Source organism: Colobus angolensis, unplaced genomic scaffold (genome assembly GCF_000951035.1).
Source record: "Colobus angolensis palliatus isolate OR3802 unplaced genomic scaffold, Cang.pa_1.0 Scaffold233, whole genome shotgun sequence".
Classification (NCBI taxonomy): domain Eukaryota; kingdom Metazoa; phylum Chordata; class Mammalia; order Primates; family Cercopithecidae; genus Colobus; species Colobus angolensis.
In genome coordinates, this window is record NW_012115522.1 from 2,573,470 (window position 1) to 2,596,805 (window position 23,336).

A 23,336-nucleotide genomic window follows, 5' to 3' on the forward strand; every position below is an offset into this window, starting at 1 on the left:
CCTCCCGGGTTCAAGCGATTCTCCTGCCTCAGCCTCCTGAGTAGCTGGGACTACAGGTGCCCACCACCACACCCAGGTAATTTTTGTATTTTTAGTAGAGATGGGTTTCAGGGTTGCCCAGGCTGGTCTCAAACTCCTGAGCTCAGGCTATCCGCCCACCTCGGCCTCCCAAAGTGCTGGGATTACAGGTGTGAACCACCGTGCCATCCAGGTTTTCAGATTTGGGATGCTCAACCTGTAGTTCAATCTTCATTTCCAAAGTGATGTTTTCTTTTATTTCTAATTCTTTATTGAGTTCTGTCATGTCATTTATAAGCTTTGCTAGTTTTTCATGTATGTGCCTCTTTCGTGTTTATATAACTTAAATCTTTTTAGCTTATTTTGAAATTCTGATGTATTGTTGGCATGCTTTCACTCTCTATATGACATTGTATTTCTAATTTCTAACAGCTCTTTTTATTCTCTTAATCTTTTTTTTGTAGCAATCTCTTCTCATTTCTTAGCTATACTATCTTATTTTTCTAATGATATTAAGGACAAGCTGTTCTTAAAGTTTTCTTCTACCTGCCTAATTTATTTCTTCTAATTTCCCTACCTGCTCCTCTGCCCCCATTTGAGGCCTTTATTATTTTAGAGACTTTTCTCAAATTTATGGTAGTTCTTGGCTTACTGGCTCATGTTTAAGAGTTGGAAAATTAAAAAAAAAAAAAAAACTAATTCGAAAGTCTGTGTGCCATGAGTGGGCTTATTCAATTCCAGACTTTACCATAAAGTAATCTGGTTGAGCTGTTTCTTTGTGGAACCCCCTGTGTTAGAATCTTTTCATTAATTTTTTTTCTTTGAGGCTGATTGGATTCTTCAGAGAAGATTCTTTCAGCCCCCCACCCTGGAGGGTATAAGCTTACTCATAGTGCTCTGGCAGCCAAATGAAGAGACGAACATTGTTTCTCTAAATATATGAATTTTTTTTTAGGAAGGCTGCTTTAGTTGATGGCTTCCCCTAGTCCAGATTTCTATTTTTACTCCCTCCAGAGAACAACCTCTGGTAGCATACCTGAGAGGAGAAGGGACACTTGCTGAGCTATATGGAAGGAATGAGTAGATCTGGAAGGTTCTAAGTATCTCATCTATTTTTTCAGCAATTCCTCTTGTTTTTAGATTGATTCAATTTCCAGATATACCTGTTGTTTTCAGTTGCCATACTTTCTGTGAGTTCTGCAGTAGAAATTAAACATTTGCATTGAACTTTCCTGGGCCTACTAAGTCAGTTATCATTTGTCCTTCTACTTTCTAAGATGCCTTGCTATTGTCTCTTCTCTCATTCTCTTTGTCTTAACGGTGTGTGTGAGTGTGTGTGTGTGTGTGTGTGTGTGTGTGAGAGAGAGAGAGAGAGAAGCCCTCCTCTATTGTTCAGTGTTGTTTCAGGAGAGAGAGGAGAGGCTAATGGCATGCATTCATTTCACCCCAGTACTTGGACCTGTATTGTACAGTGAATGTCAGGGAAGTTACTCTTCAGGTCTCCTCCTGATTCTTTTGGAGCAAATGATAAAACGTTTTTCTATTGACACATATTGGGCAACATAGAAAGACCATGTCTCTATTTAAAAAAAAGAAAAGAAAAGAAAAGAAATGGCTGGGCGCAGTGGCTCACGCCTGTAATCCCAGCACTTTGGGAGACCAAGGCAGGCCTGTCACAAGGTCAGGAGGTCGAGACCATCATGGCCAACATGGTGAAACCCCATCTCTACTAAAAGTACAAAAAGTAGCTGGGCATGGTGGTGGGCACCTGTAATCCCAGCTACTTAGGAGGCTGAGTCCAGAGAATCGCTTGAACCTGGGAGGCAGAAGTTGCAGTGAGCCAAGATTGCACCATAGCGCTCTAGCCTGGTGACACAGTGAGACTCTGTCTCAAAAAAAGTAAAAATAAAAAAAGAGGGCCGGGCGCGGTGGCTCAAGCCTGTAATCCCAGCACTTTGGGAGGCCGAGGCGGGCGGATCACAAGGTCAGGAGATGGAGACCATCCTGGCCTACACGGTGAAACCCCGTCTCTACTAAAAAATACAAAAAACTAGCCGGGCGAGGTGGCGGGCGCCTGTAGTCCCAGCTACTTGGGAGGCTGAGGCAGGAGAATGGCGTGGACCCGGGAGGCGGAGCTTGCAGTGAGCTGAGATCCGGCCACTGCACTCCAGCTTGGGCGACAGAGCGAGACTCCGTCTCAAAAAAAAATAAAAAATAAAAAAAGAGAAATCATAAAGGAATCCTATGAACAATTATATGCCAGTAAATTAAACCATTTAGATCAAATGGACAAATTACTGGAAAGGAATGCTGTAGAACATGAAGAAGTGTTCACCCGGTAGTTGATATTGTGATCCATTTGCAGGCTGTTACCTTCTCCTCTCAAGGATGCAGTGGAAGTGTCAACCTGGAGAAGATGCTATACAATGCAAGAGGTGAACTCTGCCCTTAGTAAAATCCAGCTGGTGGGATATTCTCAGAAAATTGTGAGTATTCATATTACATTTCAGTCATTTATGAATGCTTTCCATTCATATTGTTATTGTTTCGAAGGATCCTATAGTTACATTTTTAAAGCCATTCCATTACTGAGGATCCAGAGCCTCTCTTCTTTCCTCCGTTCCAGTCAGGAACAAGGGCCTAACACCTAACTGAAAATGAAAAACGAAAGCCAAAGCGTATCTTTGGTCTGTATGATAATATTTCATCTCTCCCTTTTAGTGTGTGAACCTTGAGTGCCTAGGGACATGGAAGAGGGCTGGAGCTCTCAGGTGACAAGTAAAGATTATAGAATTGCTTTCTATATTTGGAGCATGATGATCTCCATCATCTTTCTGTTTTCCTTAAAACTTTGTAGTTTACTTTATTGATTGATTGACTGAGACAAGGTCCCACTTTGTTACCCAGGCTAGAGTACAGTGGCACAAACATGGGTCACTGCAGCCTCGACTTCCCAGGCTCATGTGATCCTCCTGCCCCAAGTAGCTACTTGGGGACTACAGGCATGTGCCACCATGCCCAGCTAATTTTTGTACTTTTTTGTAGAGACAGGGTTTCACCATGTTGTTCAGGCTGGATTCATGCATTCCACCGGCCTTAGCCTCCCAAAGTGCTGGGATTACAGGCATGAGCCATTGCACCCAGTCTCTGGTTTACTTGAAAATATTTTTTGTTTTTAGACTGAGGATATTTCTGTTGTTTTTCCCTCCAGAATTACCTCATGTGAATGTCACTGTAAGCTCATTGCACATTCTTACCGTGGTTCTCTTTTAGGAGCTTTTTGGTGCGGTCCAGGTGACGCCTCTGAGCTCTGGCTATGCCCTTGGGAGCTCCAACTGGATCATCCAGTCTCATTACGAGAAAGTGTCTTACGTCTCTGGATCCTCCTTGCTTACCACACACCCCCAGGTAATTCCAAATTCTCTTCTTGCAACTCAGCTTTTTGGTTACTTAACTCAAATTCAGAATGTGTCCAGGGTACCATCAGCCATTTTTAAATCTTCCCAATTTGGTTTTCTATAGATACTCTCTAGCCAAGGTAGACTATTTGAGTCCCAACATTTGGCCTACAGGTTTCTCTGAAATAATCCTGCTACCTTGAGAGTCACCACTAGGGTTCTGAAATTCCCGCAGTCCTTCCAAAGACCATAGCCTAATGTGGGACACAGATGGTTATGCATTTACTCAGCAAATATTAGCTGTTTAAAATCCTTCCCAAGGGCCAAGTGTCAAGTGTCATGCACACATCTGGGTATTGGGGATTCAGTGGTGACCAACAGGCAAAGCCCCTCTTGTGGATCTTATGTTGTAGGGGAGTTGATGATGCTGGGGAGAGGATGGTGTATAGTAGGTAAAAAAATAAAGTGTATGGTCATTTCCGATTGTGATACAAGTACTGAAAACAGTAAATCAGGATGATTTTCAGAGTGATGGAGACTGGTTTAGATTGGGTGCCCAGGAAAGCCAGTGGGAAGATCTCACTTGAACTGAGACCTGGAGAGGTAAGCCATGTTGGCTGGGCACAGTGGCTCACACCTGTAGTCCCATCACTTTGAGAGGCCAAAATGGGATAACTGCTTGAGCCTAGGAGTTCAGGACCAGCTTGGGCAATATGGCAAAACCCTGTCTCTACAAAAAATACAAAAATTAGCCGGGTGTAGTGACACATGCTGTGGGCCCAGCTACTCAAGAGGCTAAGGCAGAAGGATCGCTTGAGCCTGGGAAGCGGAGGTTGCAGTCAGCCGAGATTGCGCCACTGCACTCCAGTGTGGGTAACAGAGTGAGATTCTGCCTCAAGAAAAAAAAAAAAAGACTGAGTATGGTGACTCATGCCTGTAAATCCCAGCACTTTGGGAGGCCAAGGCAAGTGGATCACTTTAGGTCAGAAGTTTGAGACCAACCTGGCCAATGTGGTGAAACCCCGTCTCTACTAAAAATACAAAAATTAGGTGTGATGGTGTGCACCTGTAATGCCAGCTACTTGGGAAGCTGAGGCAGGAGAACCACTTGAACTCGGGAGACAGAGGTTGCAGTGAGCCGAGATCATGTGCTGCACCCAGCCTGGGTGACAGAGTGAGACTCCATCTCAAAAAAAAAAAAAAAAGAGAGAGAAAGGAAAAAGAAAAACAGAAAAATTAGCCACGTGAAACTGTGAGTGTTTGTATTATAAAGGGATGGCCAGTGAAGGGCCCCTAAAGCAAGAATAATTTGAAGGGCAGAGACAGCTATTGTGGTCTCAGCATGATGGTCAGCAGGGAGGTCCAAGAGAGTGGCAGACACCATGTCATGTAGTGCTAGCAGGCTATGAGGAAGAATTTTGGTTTTATTTTAATATGGAGAGGGAAACTATTGGAAGGTTTTAAGTTACTCATTCCAGTCATATTTAGCAAGAAGCCCAGCACATATAAACATTGTTATGAATGTGATACTTACTCCTTTTTAGGTATTTCTAAATAATTTACTGTTCATTTCCTGAATGTTGGTTATTTCTATGTTTGTAATAGGGAGTGGGGGACATTAGTTAGCTGTTGAATGGGTATATAGATACATTAGGTAACTTGTGGGAGTCCATATTCCATTTATTTATCAACATCTATTTACAGAGAGAGAGAGAGAGAAGGTCTTATTCTGTTACCCAGACTGGAGTACAGTGGTGCAATCATAGCTTACTGTAATCTCAAACTCCTGGGCTCAAGCAATCCTCCCAAGTAGCTAGGACTATAGCCACCACACCTGGCCTATTTATTTTTTAACATAACCTCAAATTTTTATTGTCTTCATAATGCAACCAAAAATGAAGCTAAGAACTGGATCACTTGGCGTTTTGTCCTTTTATCCCTTCCCAGTTAAAAATGCTTATATCTCTTAGTAGCCAGCATTCTCTTAGATCTGCAGTTGGGCCCAACACTTAAGCTTTAGCACAATCTCATTTGTAGTTTTAGCCTTTTTCCAGAAGATTGGCTTGGTCTGCCTGCATAGCCGCTCCTTCCTGCCATGAAGCCACTTTCCCTCAGCATACAGATCATCTTTGACCTTCTTGTACCGTGTCACTCTGTGGGGTTGGTGCTGACCATGCTTCTTACACAAAGTTCAGTGGGTTTGAAGAACATTCACCATGTTTGTGAGAGCACTATCCATAAGTAAAGAAATTACTCATTTTTTAATTACAAATAAAAATTCTATATATTTATGGTATGCATGATGTCTTGATATATGCATGCATTATGGAATGGCTAAGTCAATAATTAACAGACCCATTTTAATATGGGGAGAACCATGCTGTGCTCTAGAGGGGAATAATAGTATGTCTGAGCTGCCATTCTGCATTATTTCTTTATACCTTCTTTTATAGCCAAGTTTCATCTCAAGGTCTAGAGGGGACATTGCTATTTTTTCCTGCATCTAGCGGAATTCTGAGCCCTTCCTGGTTATTGAAATCAAAAGCCCATCAATGTCACCATCATCTGCTTCATTGAATCAAAATTTTTTATTGGCAGCTTCTATCATTCCTGATGTGTTCTTCTATAAAAGACAGAAAGATGACTTGGCTGCCAACTCTTCTGATTTGTCCTGCTTAGTTCAAAGCCTTTACAGTACTATTGATGTAATTTCCAGTAAATTATTCTTACAAGATTCATAAATTTAAAGGGAAAATAATGTCTTGAAAGTAATGAGCAACATACCTAAGTAATTAATTTTAATTTCTAGCTGGCGACCTGTGTTATATGTAAAAAAGAAAAAAATTAGATTTTTCTTTACCCACGTAATTGGATTCTGTGTTGAATTGGCAGGGATGAGAAAAGTTTTGGTTTGAAAAACTTGATAGTCTAATTGCACAGTTAGCAAACTGTGGCCTGGGCACTAAATGTGGCATGCCACCTATTTTGGCATATAACATTTTGTTGAAGTACAGCCACACCCATTTGTTTATGGAATGTTTATGGCTCAATATACACTATAGGCTGGACAGGGTGGCTCATGCCTGTAATCACAGCATTTTGGGAGGCCAAGGCAAGATGATTGAGCCCAGGAATTCGAGACCAGCCTGGACAACATGGCAAGACCCCACGTCTACAAAAAGTTAAAGAAGCCAGGTGCAGTGGCATGCGCTTGTGGTCCCAGTTACTCAGTAGGCTGAGGCATGAGGATTGCTTCAGCCTGGGAGGTTGAGGCTGCAGTGAGCCATGTTTGTGCCATTTGTACTCTAGCCTAGGCAACAGAGCAAGACCCTGTCTCAAAAAAAAAAAGTTATAATGGCAGAATTCTACTTTAAATGTTACAGCAAACTTTGCTAACCCCTGGTCTATTTGAGTAGAATCTTTACTAACTAGGAAGAATATCACAGGCTGCTGTAGAATTCTGATAAACCTAGGGAAATAAGGCTTTAGATTAAGCCTGAAGGCAGTAAGAATGGAGAAAAGAGTTAAAACATTGGCGGGTCTTTAATGCAAGAAATATTTGTTGAATGCCCACTGTCTTCAGAAAAGAAAGAATAAAAGTTAGAGATCTTATGTCTGCATGACATTGAGAATGGTGTTAATGGCCACTAATCCAGTTAACAAGGAAGAGTTGGCAGAGGGCCATTTGTTGCAGAAGAGGGTAGTAGGTTTCATGAATGTGAATTTGAGAGAACATTAGACAAATGGAAATATGGGGCTGGAACTGGGATGTGGAGGCAAGTCTGGAGATAAACTGGAGGGTTGTCACGTTTTAAAAATCTAACTGAGCATGATTGCTCATGCCTGTAATCCCAACACTTTGGGAGACCAAGGCAGGCAGATCACAAGGTCATGAGTTCAAGACAGCCTGGCCAACATGGTGAAACCCCATCTCTACTAAAAATACAAAAATTAACCGGTGTGGTGGTGTTCACCTGTAATCCCAACTACTCGGGAGGCTGAGGCAGGAGAATCGCTTGAATCTGGGAGGTGGAGGTTGCAGTGAGCCGAGATCGCACTATTGCACTCCAGCCTGGGCAACAGTGAGAGACTCCGTCTCAAAAAAAAAAATCTAAATAAAGGGCCAAGGGCCAAAGACTAAGCCATAGGGAACTTTTACCAACAGACAGTGGAAGGAAGAAAAATAGTCTCGTGTAAGAATGGTTGGAGAGTTAAAGGAAAATTGAGGCCAAAGAGTGCAGCCTCCCAAGTGGAGAAGGAAGAGAACTAGCCTTTACTGAGCATGAGGTCTCAGTATTAATTTTTTAATTGATTTGATATTTAGCAACCATGCTGAATTCTCTTTTTTTTAATTTTTTTTTTTTTTTTAGTAGAGACGGGGTTTCACCGTGTTAGCCAGGATGGTCTCGATATCCTGACCTCGTGATCCGCCCGTCTCGGCCTCCCAAAGTGCTGGGATTATAGGCTTGAGCCACCGCACCCGGCCTGAATTCTCTTAATTCTAATATTTATCTATTGATATTATCTTGCAATGAAGTAACAGTTTTCTCACCTCTCTTCTAACCTTTGTATCTTTTATTTTCCTTATCTTGTGACTGAGCCCTATAATACTATGTTGCACAGCAGTAATGATAGTGGACATCCTTGTCTTGTATAAGACTGTAAAAGGAAAGCTTTTGTAGTTTCTTCGTTAAACATCATGCTTACTGCACCATTTTTATTTGTCAAGTTAAGGAGTGTCTCCTTTATCCCCAACTTTCTGATTTTTTAAAAGTCAGATATAAGTGTTATACCTTATCAAATGCTGTTGAGCATGTGCGATCAACTTTGATTTCTCTCCTTTGAGACCATTAGTGTAGTGAATTGCATGCAGTGTTAGCTTTGCTCACATTCAACCATCCAGTATTCCTGGGATAAATCTTGCTTGATTACAATCTATTATTTTTAAAATACTCTCCAGGAATGAGTTGGTGAGTATTTTATTGAAGTTTATGATCTGTAGTCATAGGTGAAAAATGGGCCCATACATTATTTTCTTATACTGCCTTTGTTTGTCGGAAACCAAAGTGTGTTCATCTCATAAGGTGATTTGGGAGCCTTTCCCTCTTTTTCTAATGTCAGAAAAAAGTATATGAGATAGGGATTATCTTTTCGTGAAAGTGTGGTCAAATGTTCCATAAAACTGTCTGGATCTGGATGACCATTATTGAACTACATTTTCTGGGCCAAAATTGTGCCAGAATTTTGGCAGAGATTTGTCCTTTTTGCCTAGGTTTTCAAAATCGTAGGCATAGAGCTATTTATAATCCTTTTGTATTTGTTTAGCCTTTTTGTGTAAGTCTATTTTCACTCTAAATTTTATTTTCATCATCATCTTGATCAGACTTGCCAGAAGTTTGTCTATATTATTGATTTTTTTCAAAAAATAAGTTTTTGCTTTTAGTTGTTTTGGTTGTATTTTTATCCTTTGTTCTGCCCTTTATTTCCTTCCTTCCTTCTTTACTTCGGATTTACTCTGTTTTTACTTCTTTATTTATTTATTTTTTTTTTTTGAGACGGAATCTCTCTCTGTCGCCCAGGCTGGACTGCAGTGGCCAGATCTCAGCTCACTGCAAGCTCTGCCTCACGGGTTTACGCCATTCTCCTGCCTCAGCCTCCCGAGTAGCTGGGACTACAGGCGCCTGCCACCTCGCCCGGCTAGTTTTTTGTATTTTTTAGTAGAGACAGGGTTTCACCATGTTAGCCAGGATGGTCTTGATCTCCTGACCCTGTGATCCGCCCGTCTCAGCCTCCCAAAGTGCTGGGATACTCTGTTTTTACTAAGTGCGTTTCAGTGTTTGCTTTTCTACAGATGTATTTAAAGCAACCAGTTTGTATCTTAGTATAATTTTACTCTGTTAACATTTTTGATATGCAGTGCTTTGTCATTCATCTCTAAGTATGTCATAATATTCTTTATAATGTTCATTACTTAAATAACCAAAGGTTATTTTACAGTATAATTGTTTGTTTCTAGTTCATCCAGTCTGATTAGACATAGGATTAGAGGAAATTTTTTTAAGCATATGTTTCAGGAGCCTAATCTTTTGCATTATAATAAACATATCCTGATGGACTGAAATTTGATTAGGCTTCCTTTGAAGCACAATCTATTTTTGTAAATGTTCTCTACGTGTCTTGGAAAAGAATGTGTATTCACTGTTGGGTAAAATATTTCTATATGTATTTGAGTGTTTTGCATCATTCAAGTCTTACATCTTTGCTTAGCTACTGATTTCTGAAAAGGGTGTGTTAGTTGTTGATTATCTATTTCTCCCTGTAGTTTTACCAATTTTTACTTTTTGATATTTCTAAGCTGTATACTCAGGAGTCCATATATTCATGATCGTTATATTTTATCAATCAGTTATTCTTTTTATCAGGATGCTTCGATGCTTTCTTTTTTTCTCTATAAAAACTGCATTAAAGCCAAGAGGCTTTTTCCCAGGTTTGTTTTTTGTTTTTTTTGTTTTTTTTTTTGGAGACAAGGTCTTGCTGTATCGCCCAGGCTAGAGTACAGTGGTGCAGTCTCAACTCACTGCAGCCTCTACCTCTGCAATTCAAGCAGTCCTCCCGCCTCAGCCTCCAAAGTAGCTGGGACTACAGGCACATGTCACCAGGCCTGGCTAATTTTTGTACTTTTTGTAAAGACAGAATCTTCCTATAATGCCCAGGCTCGTCTCAAACTCCTGGGCTCAAGCAGTCAGTTCACCTTTGACCTCCCAAAGTGCTGGGATTACAGGCATGAGCCACCATGCTTGGCCGGGATTTTTTTTTTAATCTAGTGTCTCTTGGTTGGTGAGCCTGTTCATGTTTCTTGTAATGACTGTTGTAGTTTTGCCATCTTCTTTCATGTTTTTAGTTCATTCTTTTCCTAGTCCTTTCTTGCCTTCCTTTAGAAGGGTAAATTTCCTTCTGTATATGTGAAAATACACATTTTATTTTTATTCTTCTGAGGTATTTCTTAGTTTATTTTTTCTGTGACTATCTTACTTACCAGTATCTGTATCTTTCCTCCCAAAGCCACACTGTCCTCTTGTCTCCCCCATCTTTCTCTCTTCCTTTGCACACCATACCCCATGCTGACCATGGTGAAACCATCTAGAATTTTAGTTCTGGGTCATTTAGAATACATAGGGTGGTGAATGTATTCCTTATTGCAACAGCAGTGATCTTCATTGAGATATATTGTAAGTTTTTCAACCTTACTTTCCATATACAGGATCTCATAACATCCTGCTAGATTGACTTTTCTTCTTCCAGGAATGCTTGAGGAATGGGAATCTAGAGGGTCTTGAAGTGGTAAGCCTATGAGGCCTTGATTATTAAGAGTGTCTTTAATTTTTTCTCACATTTAATTGATAGCTTGGATGGATTAAAAATCAAAGGCAAAAAAACTTTGATAGGATAAAGCTTTGGAAATACGACTTCATTTTCCACTTGTATCACTTGTTGTTATTAAGAACTCTGAAGCCATTTAGATTTGTGTTCCATTATATGGGATCTGCTTTTAGAATTTTCACTTTAATATTTGTGTGTTTTGCAATGATTTCTCTTCAATGTGTGTTTTTCCTGTTAATATAGTGTCTGTGAGATCTTCCAGTTTCCTTTAACTTAGAAAACTTCTTAGTCATATTTTAAATTACTTACTCCTGGCTGATTTTCTTTTTCTTTTTATGGAATTTCTAGTATATAGATACTGACACTTTTGTGTATTGCATGTCTTTTTTCTTGTATATTTCCTGTCTACTTCATGAAGCCTCCTGAAAAAAATCTTCCAGTTCCTGAATTCATTCTCAGCCATATTGATGCTGCTCCTCAGCATATATATTGAACCCTTCATTTCCACAAGCATACTTTTGTTCACAGTATTTCTGGATGTTTCTCTTTACACTTGCTCATTTTAATCTCCCTCTGTGTATTTTTTGGGACATTTTAATACATATATTCCTAGTGTGGTTCACTAACTCTCCCTGTGGAGACAGATTTTAGCTCACAATGTTTATTTAGTAGGTGCTGCCTTCCTTGGTGGTCTTGTTTGATTCCCTGCGAGCTCTCCTTGCTTGACCCTCAGGGCCCCTCCTCTCATATCTCTGCTTCAGACATTGTTTCTCCTGAGTGTCTCCCTGACTTGTCACCACTTTGCCCTTGTGGTGTGAGGGAACAAGCAAGGAGTGGCTTAGTGTTCCGTGAACCTTCATCCCGCTGTTCTGGCATTTCCTTCCTCACGGAGTGGGGGTTGAACCGGCCACAATCTGCCAACTGTAATATGGAGGAAAGAAAAAAGGACAAAGAGTTTTTGCCCAACCTCTCCTCCACCCGCAGTAGAAGCTATTGCCTGCCCTTTTGTCCTCATTCCAAGACCCCTAGTTTCCCCAGGAATTTATGATTTAGTTTCTCAAATTTGTCAGCTGCCTTTGCTTCTGAGCACCTCTGTCCTCTCAGTTTAGATTCTGGGAGTGTGGCAGAGCACATTGGCTCACGCCTATAATCCCAACACCTTGGGAGGCCAAGGTGGGAGGATTGCTTGAGCACAGGAGTGTTCGAGACCAGCTTGGGCAACATAGTGGGACCCCGTCTCTACAAAAAATCAAGAAAGAAGCTGGGCATGGTGGCACACGCCTGTGGTCCCAGCTACTCGGGATGCTGACGTGGGAGGATCACTTGAGTTAGGGAGGTTGAGGCTGCAGTGAGCTGTGGCCACACCAGTGTGCTTCAGCCTGGGCCACAGAGTGAGGCCCTGTCTCAAAATAAATAAATAAAAATAAAAATAGATTCTAGGAGCATGCCAGCAGCTCATGCCCATGTGTGGTCTTGTCAGGAGTCATAGTAGACGTCTTATTTTGAAATAATATTATTTTCTTCTATTTCTGATTAGAAAATTTTAATTTGTATTTATTGTAGTAATTTTGGAAAATACAAAAATCTCAGAGAAAAGATAAAAATTGTATGAATCCTAACATTAAGAGCTATTTGCAGCCTGCTTTTCTACTCTTTCTGATGAACTGTGTAGTGAACTTTACTTAGGTCATCATGGATTCTACCACATGACATACGATATCTGTCTAGTGCTCTGTCACGTGGATATACTATGAAATGTTTAAGTCTTTCTCACTGTTTGACATTTAAATGGTTTAAAACTTTTTTCCTGAAAAAAACTTATTTCAAACAGTTGTACAGTCTGCCCAGAAAGAGGGCCCAGGACACAGTTTAAAAATGATAATACTAATGGAACAAAACAAGCAGCACCTGTTGGAAAGATCCCATAAATGTACTGGCAATAACTAGCAAGCACTTTTGATAATTGAAGTCACGGCCTTTCTGACCGTGGAAATCAAATGAATGGATTTGCTTGTGACTTTTGAACCTGTATTTGCATACTACATTTTGTATTATGTTGGTTTGAAAAGGCAACGTAATAGTCATATTATTTCAATAGCTTCTTGGCTACTCTGCCTGACTTCAGGGGTAGACTTGAGTTTTAGATGTGAAATTCCCCAGCATAGTATAGCAAAAGCTACATATACCTAGACATTAGGGCTTAGTTTTATAATTTATTTATTTGTTTTTGAGACAGTCTCACTCTGTTGCCCAGGTTGCAGTGCAGTGGCGTGATCATGGCTCACTGCAACCTTAAACTCTCCAGGCTCAGATGATCCTCCCACCTCAGCCTCCCAAGTAGCTGGGACTACAGTGCACCAGCACATCTGGCTGATTTTTTTTTTTTTTTAGAAACAAAGTTTTACCATGTTGCCCAGGCTGGTCTTGGGCTCAAGCGATTCACCCATCTCAGCCTCCCAAAGTGGTGGGATTACAGGCATGAGCCACCATGCCTGGTCTGGTTAGTTTTAGAAACTTATCTATAATAGAATGTGACACTGATGTCCTTACCAGGCTAAGATTTGAAGTATGGAAAATTGTAGGGCACGGTAGAGTATTTTGTTGTTACTCTTGGCAGTATGTTTTCATTTGTGTTTAGGTTTAGTTTGTTTATTGTTTTGATCTTTTCTCATCCTTCTGACCACAAAACAGACCTGGAAAGGTACCCATCCTACCCCTTTAGCTCTTACCTGAAGGTCTTGAAGACTGTCCAACACCTTGGTCTCTGGCCTGGAATAAATTTGGAAAACCAGGCACAGCCAGTCAGTGGGCTATTTCCTTCCCACATAACTTTTGGCCTTGAAGCTAAGACACATGGTTCTCTAGTTTCTAAGGCTCTTGGGTCTTTGAGGGAGAAGGGGAGGAGAGATGATTTGAAAGCAAGGGTTCCACAGGGGGATGTCTGCCTTCAAGCAGTGGTTCTTAACATTTTGTGGGTCATTAACCAACCTGATAGTAATAATCTGATGAGAACTACTCCAAAAAAGTAATAAAGCATTTATGCACATTGACACAGACTTCGCTTTTTATTTCTGGAGACCCTGAGTTTATGGAGTCCTCAGAAGCCAATTGTTATTTATCAGGTTAAGAGTCTCTGGCTTAGAATTTTGGAAAGAATTTGTTTAAGAAATGAAATAAAAGAAAATGAATTGGCATTTTCCACCCAGTCATTCCCTGAGCTTATGATGTTTTATTCTTCACTGTGGGAATTCCTTCTTACCCATGGGTTTGGAAGGTGGTGGTTGGCCTATGAGAAGGTCTCCTAGAGCTGGCACAATTCCCACACCTGTACTTCATGATCCTTTTCCCTTTGAAAGTCAGGGGAATGCTCCTATTGGCTCATTTTCTTGAGGTCTTAAAGAGTCTGGCACTGGTTGGGCCTGGTGACTTGTGCCTGTAATCCCAGCACTTTGGAAGGTCGAGGCAGGAGGATTGTTTGAGCCCAGGAGTTCGAGACCAGGCTGGGCAACATGGTAAAACTCCATCTCTACAAAAAATACAAAACTTAGCTGGCCATGGTGGTATGCACCTGTGGTCCCAGCTACTTGGGAAGCTGAGGTGGGAGTCTTACTTGAGCCCAAGGACGTTGAGGCTGCAGTGAGCTGAGGTCACGCCACTGCACTCCAGTCTGAGCAATAGAGCAAGATTCTGTCTCAAAAATAAATAAGAAATAAATAAACAAAGACTGGCAGTAATGTAGTTTCTTCTCTTACATTTAAGAAAATATCTTAAATTTAGATTTCTTGAATCAGGTTGTTTTTTGGGTTTTGTTTTTTGTTTTTGTTTTTTTTGAGACAGGGTCTTACTCTGTCACTCAGGCTGGAGGGCAAGGGCATGATCTCAGTTCACTGCAACTTCTACCTCCTGGGCCTAAGAGATCCTCCCATCTCAGCCTCTTGAGTGGCTAGAGGTATAGGCGCACACCACCATACCAGCTAATTTTTTTGTATTTTTTGTAGAGATGGGGTTTTGCCCTGTTGCCCAGGCTGGTTTCAAACTCCTGGGCTCAAGTGATCCACCTGCCTTGACCTCCCAAAGTTCTGGGATTATAGGCGTGAGCCACCGTGCCCAGCCAAATCAAATTTTTAAGAACTAAGGCAGTTGCTATAGATAGGTTTGTTTTGTTTTTTGTAATGTTTTCTTCCCCCTGAATTTCCCCAAATGTTATACTGTTTCTGCAGTACTGTGCCCTGATCTGGAAGCTCTGCAGTGAAAATTAAACCTAATATATTTGGGGGCTAGGGTGGCAGGTAAGCTGAGCTACTAATAGTCCATGGATTGGTTGGAGTGGAGTCCATGGATTGGTCGCACGAAGCAAGGAGGGGAAGACCGGACAATTTACTGGCTCTTCACCTGTTTCTTTCCATGCTTTCTATCTTATTTGTCTTATCTGGCTGTACAGCTTCTCTCTGCAGAATGTTTCCTTCTCTCAGAAATAAAGTATACCATTTATGGTGCATTTGTTTAGTTGTTCATTCATTATCTCATGTAGTTAGTGATATTTCCTAAACTCCTACTTTGGGGAACAGAGTAAGCTAGGCTATAGGAGAAACATGAAATTTACAGAAGTGGTAATAGTGGGCGAAGATGTGTACATGCAGTACTTTTCTCCAGGGTGCAGGTGATCAGTCAAGTGGATCTGGTGCTTCCATCTCCTCACCTGCCATGACATTATAATATGTTTCTCTATGTCTGGACTGCTATAGGGGCCTTAAAAATGTTCTCTGTTTGCTCTCACCCACCTCCTTTGGCAAAATCTCCTGTAATTGCTGTTACCAGAATGTCATTTGCTGCTTCAGAAGGTTGACTCCTCACTGCCCACTCTGTCAGTGGGCATGATCCTGACCGCTTTGGCCCTTTACCAGTTGCACTCTCTTTACTCAACTCCTTTCTCTAGCCCAGAGTACACTCTCCATCCTGCAGTGGTCATGCTTCCTCTCACCTTCCTGACTCCCACTGCACTCTTTCCCAGTGTGAAATTCTCACGTTTCCTACCAGACCATGTTCTTTTTATTTATTTATCTATTCAGCAAATGTTTGTTTAGCAAATGCTGTATGCCAGGCATTTTGCTAGGCAACAGGGAAACAAAGTTCTTGCCTTCACGGAGCTTCAGAGTCCTGTGGGGGACACAGACAAGTAAATAGTACTTTCAGTTTGGAGTGATCAGTGCTGAGATAGAAAGTATTAGAAGCCCCAGGGCACATGTTAAAGGGACAACTTGGTATTGGGGAAGGGAGAGATGTCCGGGAGATGTTCCAAAGGCAGTAAGTGACCCAGGCTGTTGAAATTGAGTCTTAAGTTTCTTAGCCAAGGAAGAAAAGAAAACTGGAGCAAAACGTCATCTGCCAAAAGCCATGTGTTACTGACCTCACCTGGCCTAGTGCAGCGTGCTAGTCTGCATTCCTCTTGGCATCTGTATACTCAGTGCAAACTCTGAAAATTTGCATTATATTTCTGTGGCTTTTTGAAAAATCCTTTTTCTAAAATTGTGCATAAATGTTCTCTTCAACTGGATTATAAGCTTCTAGGGACCAGGTCTTCTTCTCATGCCTTGTGCCAAGTGTTCAATCTAAATGAAGCATCAGAGGCCCGACACCGTGGCCACAGCCCTCTTAGGCTTGGGGTTTATGAAAATATTATTCCTCAGGTTTGCGATAGCAACAAGAGACAGCCAAATGCCTGGGCAGATGGGATGGGTACCCACTGAAGCCACACCTCCATGCCAAAGACGGTTTAAAGCCTGAAAGCCAAGCTACAAGTTAAATATTCGGACTCGGATTGAGAATTTATCTTTCTGTTTGGTGCGCTTTTCCCTGATTGATCCCCACCCTTCACCTATTTTACATATACCTACCCTTTCCTACTTAGTTTTCTACACTGTGATACTCACCTTTTATTGGTGTCTTTGCTTTAACCTTTTTTACATACTAACCAATCAGCATGCACTGTGTATCCTCTGCTTGTAAGACCCCAGACGCAGTCAATAATAGGAGAGAACCACCCAACCGCAGGGGTGGGGGACCACCCCCCACATCCCCTCTCTTCTAAGAGCTATTCCATCGCTCAATAAAATTCTTCTTCACCCTCCTCACCCTTTAATGTTCAGCGTATTCTCATTCTTGGGCGCTGTACAAGAGCTCAGACACCACTGAACACAGGTATAAGCAGTAACAGGTAAGCTGGGGCACACCAATGTGGCTGAGTGAGGCCCGAGTGGGGCGTCGCTGGCCAGGGGTCCCTGGCTTGCAAAGTGACCAAGAAGAAGAATCACTTGTTTGTGACTTTCAACTTTGTAAGGTATTTTAAGTTGGTACTTGGACAAGATGGCTTTTTCTTTGTGTGTGTGTTTGAACAAAATGTTCCTGTTTGCAGCATTCAGTGAGTGGTCATTGACACCAGTAATCTATACATTTGCCTTTTGGTGGTGAAATGGAGATGTTTGAGGTGTCAGCTTGCTTTGGAGAGTGTCACTAAAAGCCTTTTAAGCCTGCTTCATCACAGTAGCCCTGGGAATCAACGAGAAATGTCTCTGAGTTAAGGGCTAAAATTACAAACATCCAGTCTGACCTGATCATGAGGTACCTTACAATGGTTCCAACTCGGCGACATTCGTGCTGTGGCACTGCCTCTCTTTGTGTGTTGGCGGTCCTTTAATATTCAAAGGAAGATGCTGATGGCCAAGGTTCAGAGATGTTTTCAGAGTTTGCTCTGTGTTACATGTTTCGTTTTGTTTGAGACAGAGTTTTGCTCTTGTTGCCCAGGCTGGAGTGCAATGGTGTGATCTCAGCTCACTGCAACCTCCACCTCCCGGGTTCAAGCAGTTCTCCTGCCTCAGCCTCTCGAGTAGCTGGGATTACAGGCACCCGCCACTATGCCTAGTTAATTATTTGTATTTTTAGTAGAGATGGGGTTTCACTATGTTGGCCAGGCTGGTCTCCAGTGCCTGACCTTGTGATCCACCTGCCTCGGCCTCCCAAAGTGCTGGGATTACAGGCGTGAGCCACCGCGCCTGGCCTGTGTTACATGTTTTTATCTGGATCGGTAGTTCTTTTGTTTTGTTTGAAAGGGAGACAGTCTTGCAATGCCGGCCAGGCTAAAGCACAGTGGTGCACACGTAGCTCACTGCGGCCTCAAATGTCTGAGCTCAAGTGTGGATTAGTAGTTCTTCATCTTTTTAGGGTCATGGCCCCATTTCACCACCCATCTAAATTTATGGAAAAGCATACACAGAGGCTGGGCATCATGACTGTAATCCCAGCACTTTGGGAGACCAAAGCAGGAAGATCGCTTGAGGTCAGGAGTACAAGACCAGCCTGGCCAACATGGTGAAAACTTTCCCTACTAAAAATACAGAAGTTACCTGGGCTTGGTGGTGAGCACCTGTAATGCCAGCTACTCAGGAGGCTGAGGCAGGAGATCGCTTGAACCCAGGAGGTGGAGGCTGCAGTGAGCCGAGATGAGAAGAAAAAAGAAAAGTATACACAGGCACACACAGAATTGTATATACCATTTCAGAAGATTCCTGGATCCTCTAAAGTCCCTCATCTCCCTTCAACCCTCGGGATCATTATTGGTTCATTCTAACAAGGTCCATATAAAATGGTTGCCATTTTAAGCTAACTGCTACCCATTGATGCTTGGTTCCTTTGTCACCATTCTGGTTTCTTTCCAGTTGATACTCGCACATGAGAAATCATCTGAGGCCCCTTACACATCTGCTAAGAATCGCTGTCCTGTACTTCCCTTCCTCTCTTCTCTGGAAACAATGGATGCATATGTATTTGTTGGAGAAGTACAAATAGATGAGTTCTGCGCAAGCAGAGAAAACACTCTTACATACTTGTGTGAATATACTTGTGCAAATAGAAAATAGAAGCTATTCACATATAACTGTCTTCACCACTGGCCTTTTTCTGTTTTCATATTAAATGTTTTTCAGGTTATAAAGCTGCTTATAACGTAAGACCACAATTATGTTATTTAAAAAATAATGAAGTTCATGTATCCATGCTTATATATAATAGAAGGTGAAAGGAAAATACTCAAGGCACAGCTCCTCGGAGACCACAATGCAGATGTTGAGACTTTGCTATTATTTGGAATTTTATTTATTGCAAAATTGGGTGGGACAGAAAAAAGAGGGATAAGCCTTCTTAGTAAACTGTGTTGCTAGCTTTTTTCTTCTGATGATCCACTGGATATTTTCAATGGAGATGAGGAGAGGATGTATTTCAGATGGAAATCTTTATGAGCTCTCCTGTGAGCTCTCCAGCTTCTTAATCCATGGGCCCTCATTTTGGTTTCTTATTTTAATCCTAATTTATTTAGAAAGGGTAATATTTTTTTGAAATGATTGGAAAACAATCAAAATTAAATTCAAGCTGTGGTGAGGAAAAATAAAAACACAGCATCCTAAGAATCACATAATAGTGTGCCCTGGGAGTTCCTAGTTCACAAGAAGATCAAGAACCTATGAGACTTACAGAAGTCATCTAAGAGAGATGGGTCAAGAAATAGCCCCATTTTATAGGAAACTCAGCTCAGAGCCATGACTGAGGTCATGAGGCTGGTCATCGAATTGGGAGTAGATTTGACCTTCTAGTTCCCAGTCCAGGGTTCTTCATGGCTTCTATGCCACTGGGATTTAGTGTAAATCTCCTTACCTCTTTGAGTCCCAGATTCCATATTCCCGTAGTGTATGCTTATTTCCTGTGCTTCAGAGTTATTTTAAGAATCAAATTCTGTAATGTAGGCTTCTCAAAATGTGATCCCCCACGCCAGCAATGGCAGCATCTCCTGGGAACATGTGAAAATGCAGATTCTCGGCCAGGCGCGCTGGCTCAAGCCTGTAATCCCAGCACTTTGGGAGGCCGAGACGGGCGGATCACGAGATCAGGAGATCGAGACCATCCTGGCTAACACGGTGAAACCCCGTCTCTACTAAAAAATACAAAAAACTAGCCGGGCGAGGTGGCGGGCGCCTGTAGTCCCAGCTACTCGGGAGGCTGAGGCAGGAGAATGGCGTGAACCCGTGAGGCAGAGCTTGCAGTGAGCTGAGATCCGGCCACTGCACTCCAGCCTGGGCGACAGAGCGAGACTCCGTCTCAAAAAAAAAATGCAGATTCTCAGGCCCCATCCCAACCTGCATCTGAAACTCTGGGAGGGACCCAGCAATCCGTGTGTTAGCACACCCTCCGGGGGATTCTGACTCACATGAAGCTTGAGAACCACTGATGACGTGTGAGACAGCATTTTGAAATGAAGAAAGCATTACAGAAATACAAGATACCTTGTTTTAATGGAGGTAAAATGTATATATGGTGAAACATAAAGATCTTAAATGTGTAAAACTGAATTTTGATAGAATCACTGCCCCAGTGAAGATACAGAACTTGTTCATCCCTGCATAAAGCTTTCCTCTTGCCTCCTGCCATCAGTCCCCACCCAACTTAGGCAGCCAGTGGTTAAGGACAGACTATTCCTTAGAGAACGTAAGAGAACTCGATGATGGGTTAAACATAGAAAGAGCAATGTCTGTGTTCTCTTATTCTTTCACTATTTGTAGGTAATGCTCCTTTTAAAATTACTAACCATATTTCTGTGTTCTTTTTCAGCCCATGGACCAAGCTTCTCTCAAAAACAGTGATGTTCTCGTCCTGACAGGGCTTACCCAGATCCCCACTGCAAACCCAGATGGCATGGTGGGAGAGTTCTGCAGCAACCTAGGTGTGCAACCATCTCTCATCTTACATTGGATGCTCCATCTTGCATTTATTTTACAATAATAAATATACTATTTTACAATAATGGGGGAAGGAGTGCTTACAGGGTAGCAGTTGTCAAAGACGGGAGGCAGTACATCTTTGCAAATAATAGCACAGAAAAGAGTGTTACACTTTGAACTCACAACAGCAATACAGTGAACAGATATATATATATACACATGTATGTTTGTTTGTTTGTTTTTGAGACAGAGTCTTGCTCTGTCACCCAGGCTGGAGTGCAGTGGCATGATCTTGGCTCACTACAACCTCCGTCTCCTGGGTTCAAGTGATTCCGCCTCAGCCTTCTGAGTAGCTGGGACTATAGGCATGTGCCACCACACCTGGCTAATTTTTGTATTTTTCGTAGAGACAAGGTTTCACCATGTTGGCCAGGCTGGTCTGGAACTCCTGACCTCAGGCAATCTGCCCACGTTGGCCTTCCAAAATGCTAGGATTTCAGGCGTGAGCCACGGCGCCCAGCCAAACAGGTGTATTTTTTCCCCACTAATATTTGGTTGGTTTTATTCTTTCTTCTTTTGGAGAAAGACTAAATTAAGAGAGGTATAGGGCATTTTCTACCTGTAAGAAATTTATTTTCCTTCAGATATAACTGTCACTAAATCTGAGTAGCTGGGACTACAGGTGCCCGGTTAATTTTTGTATTTTTAGTAGAGATGGGATGGGGTTTCACTATGTTGGCCAGGCTGGTCTCGAACTCCTGACCTCATGATCCATCCGTCTTGGCCTCCCAAAGTTCTGGGATTACAGGTGTGAGCCACCGTGCCCAGCCTCTCTTTCTCTTCTTACAAGGGCATGAATCCCATCATGGGGCCTGCACCCTCATGACCTCATCTAAACCTGATCACTTCCCAAAGTCCCTGCCTCTCTGTACCATCACAGAGGGGGTTAGGCCTACAACATAAGAATCTTGTGGGGGACACACATATTCAGTCCATAACAGCTAAGTTAATGAGCTCAGACTTTCAGCTGTAGCAACTTTAAGTGATATTACTTCTGCTCTAGGAAGAAGTGGTGGTCATCTTCTTATATTTACATGGAAGGCACTGTTCTTAGAAATTTCACTTGGCCATGCTAATAAACATAGTCTGTTTTTGTTCTTTGATACTAACCCAAAGGTAATTTATTTGTACCTTAGAAAAATAATTGGACTAATCTCAAATAGTCTTGGTTTGTATGTTTGTTTATAGTCTAGAATCATCTACTTGAAGAACTTTAGGCTTGAAAGGAACCTTACTTCTAATTCAGTCTCCCAAAGTGGGGTCCACTAACCACATTCCTTAAGACCAATGGGATTACTTATTAAAAATGCAAATTTGGGGGCCCTACCTTAGACCTGGTAAGTCAGAATCTCTGGGGAAAGGAGACACCCAGAAGAAAAGTTGCATTTTCAACATATTCTCTGACATTTTCCATGCAAACTGAAGCTTGAAAATTACTGATCTCATTCATTCTTTTCATGTAACTGATACCAGGGAAGGTTGTAGTGGCTTTTTCGTGGTCCTGGTGGGTTGGTTCAGAGGTAGGATTTGAGCCAGGCTCTTGAGCTATGACCGGCTATGTTGATTTTCTTCATTGTACCCTACTCCAATACCATACTCTAGCAATAGCAAGTCCACCAGCACTCAAGTTACAGCATCTAGGTGAGCCTAAGTACTTAAAGTATAGGAGATTTTCCTGCAGACAAACGTTAATGAAAGAAAATACTACTAACTCCTGCAGACAAACGTTAGTCAAACAGAAAAACTTGGCCTATTTCCTTATATGTCATTCAGCCATGTTCAGAGACTGAACAGAGACAAGTCCAGCAAATTTTTGAGCAGGATCTAAAACAGGAAAGAGCTTGGAGGCTCTGTCCTGAAGCTCAGCTGCCATTGGTAAAAACCCAAACCCCTAATCACATGCTGTATTCCCAGAGACCTAGATTAGACAGTGATGAGAAAATCAGTATCAGCCTGTAGCATCCCCTGCTTTGATGTGTTCTTCAAAAGAAGCAGGTTATTAGACAAGCGAGTGAATCATAAAAACAAATGTTGGAAAACAAGTGCAAATCTTATTTTACAAGTTACAGTCTATCTTTATAACACTGGCCTCTTGATACAGTGTTTTTTCTCCTCTGGCATCCACTTTTCTAGCTCTGACAGTCCGGAATGGAGGAAATGTGTTGGTTCCCTGCTACCCTTCTGGAGTGATCTATGACCTCCTGGAGTGCCTGTATCAGTACATCGACTCAGCTGGGCTCTCCAGCGTCCCCCTCTACTTCATCTCCCCTGTGGCCAACAGTTCACTGGAGTTTTCCCAGATCTTTGCTGAGTGGTATGTAAGTGGTTTTTTTCTATGAATTTTATTTGATTCAGGACATTCAAGCAGTAAGAATAAAAATAATCCTGTTTTTTCTCACATTACTATGGAAATTTCATTTTGTTGTTTTTCTTGTCTGTGATAAGATTGGATTATTAAAAGCGAAAACTGTGGCATTGCTAAGTTTAGAATAATAGTTGTCAAAGAGGGAAGCATGTAAGGCAGAGACTTACCTTAGCCCAGCACTTTCAAAATTGGTAACAAAAATCTTATATACTTCTCATATGTCACCCTCTGCCTGTTACTTGGTGAAATGACATTCTAAAAGTTAAAAAATTTTTCAAGCCCAAGCTCATGTTGTCTAAAATGTATAGTACCAAATCTGAGAAGAAAAACTAGATTTTTTTTTTTTTTTTT

The 23,336-nt window shown here is 41.8% G+C and overlaps 1 protein-coding gene across 1 annotated transcript in view; it reads left to right on the forward strand.

Annotated features, from left to right (window-relative positions):
• INTS9 (integrator complex subunit 9) overlaps window positions 1-23,336 on the forward strand; it is a 90,690-nt gene that overhangs the window by 38,740 nt on the left and 28,614 nt on the right. The window contains exons 5-8 of the mRNA XM_011944553.1: window positions 2,384-2,504; window positions 3,292-3,426; window positions 20,451-20,562; window positions 22,754-22,934. Of these exons, the coding sequence (XP_011799943.1) occupies window positions 2,384-2,504; window positions 3,292-3,426; window positions 20,451-20,562; window positions 22,754-22,934 (549 nt within the window). The remainder of the gene's footprint in view (window positions 1-2,383; window positions 2,505-3,291; window positions 3,427-20,450; window positions 20,563-22,753; window positions 22,935-23,336) is intronic.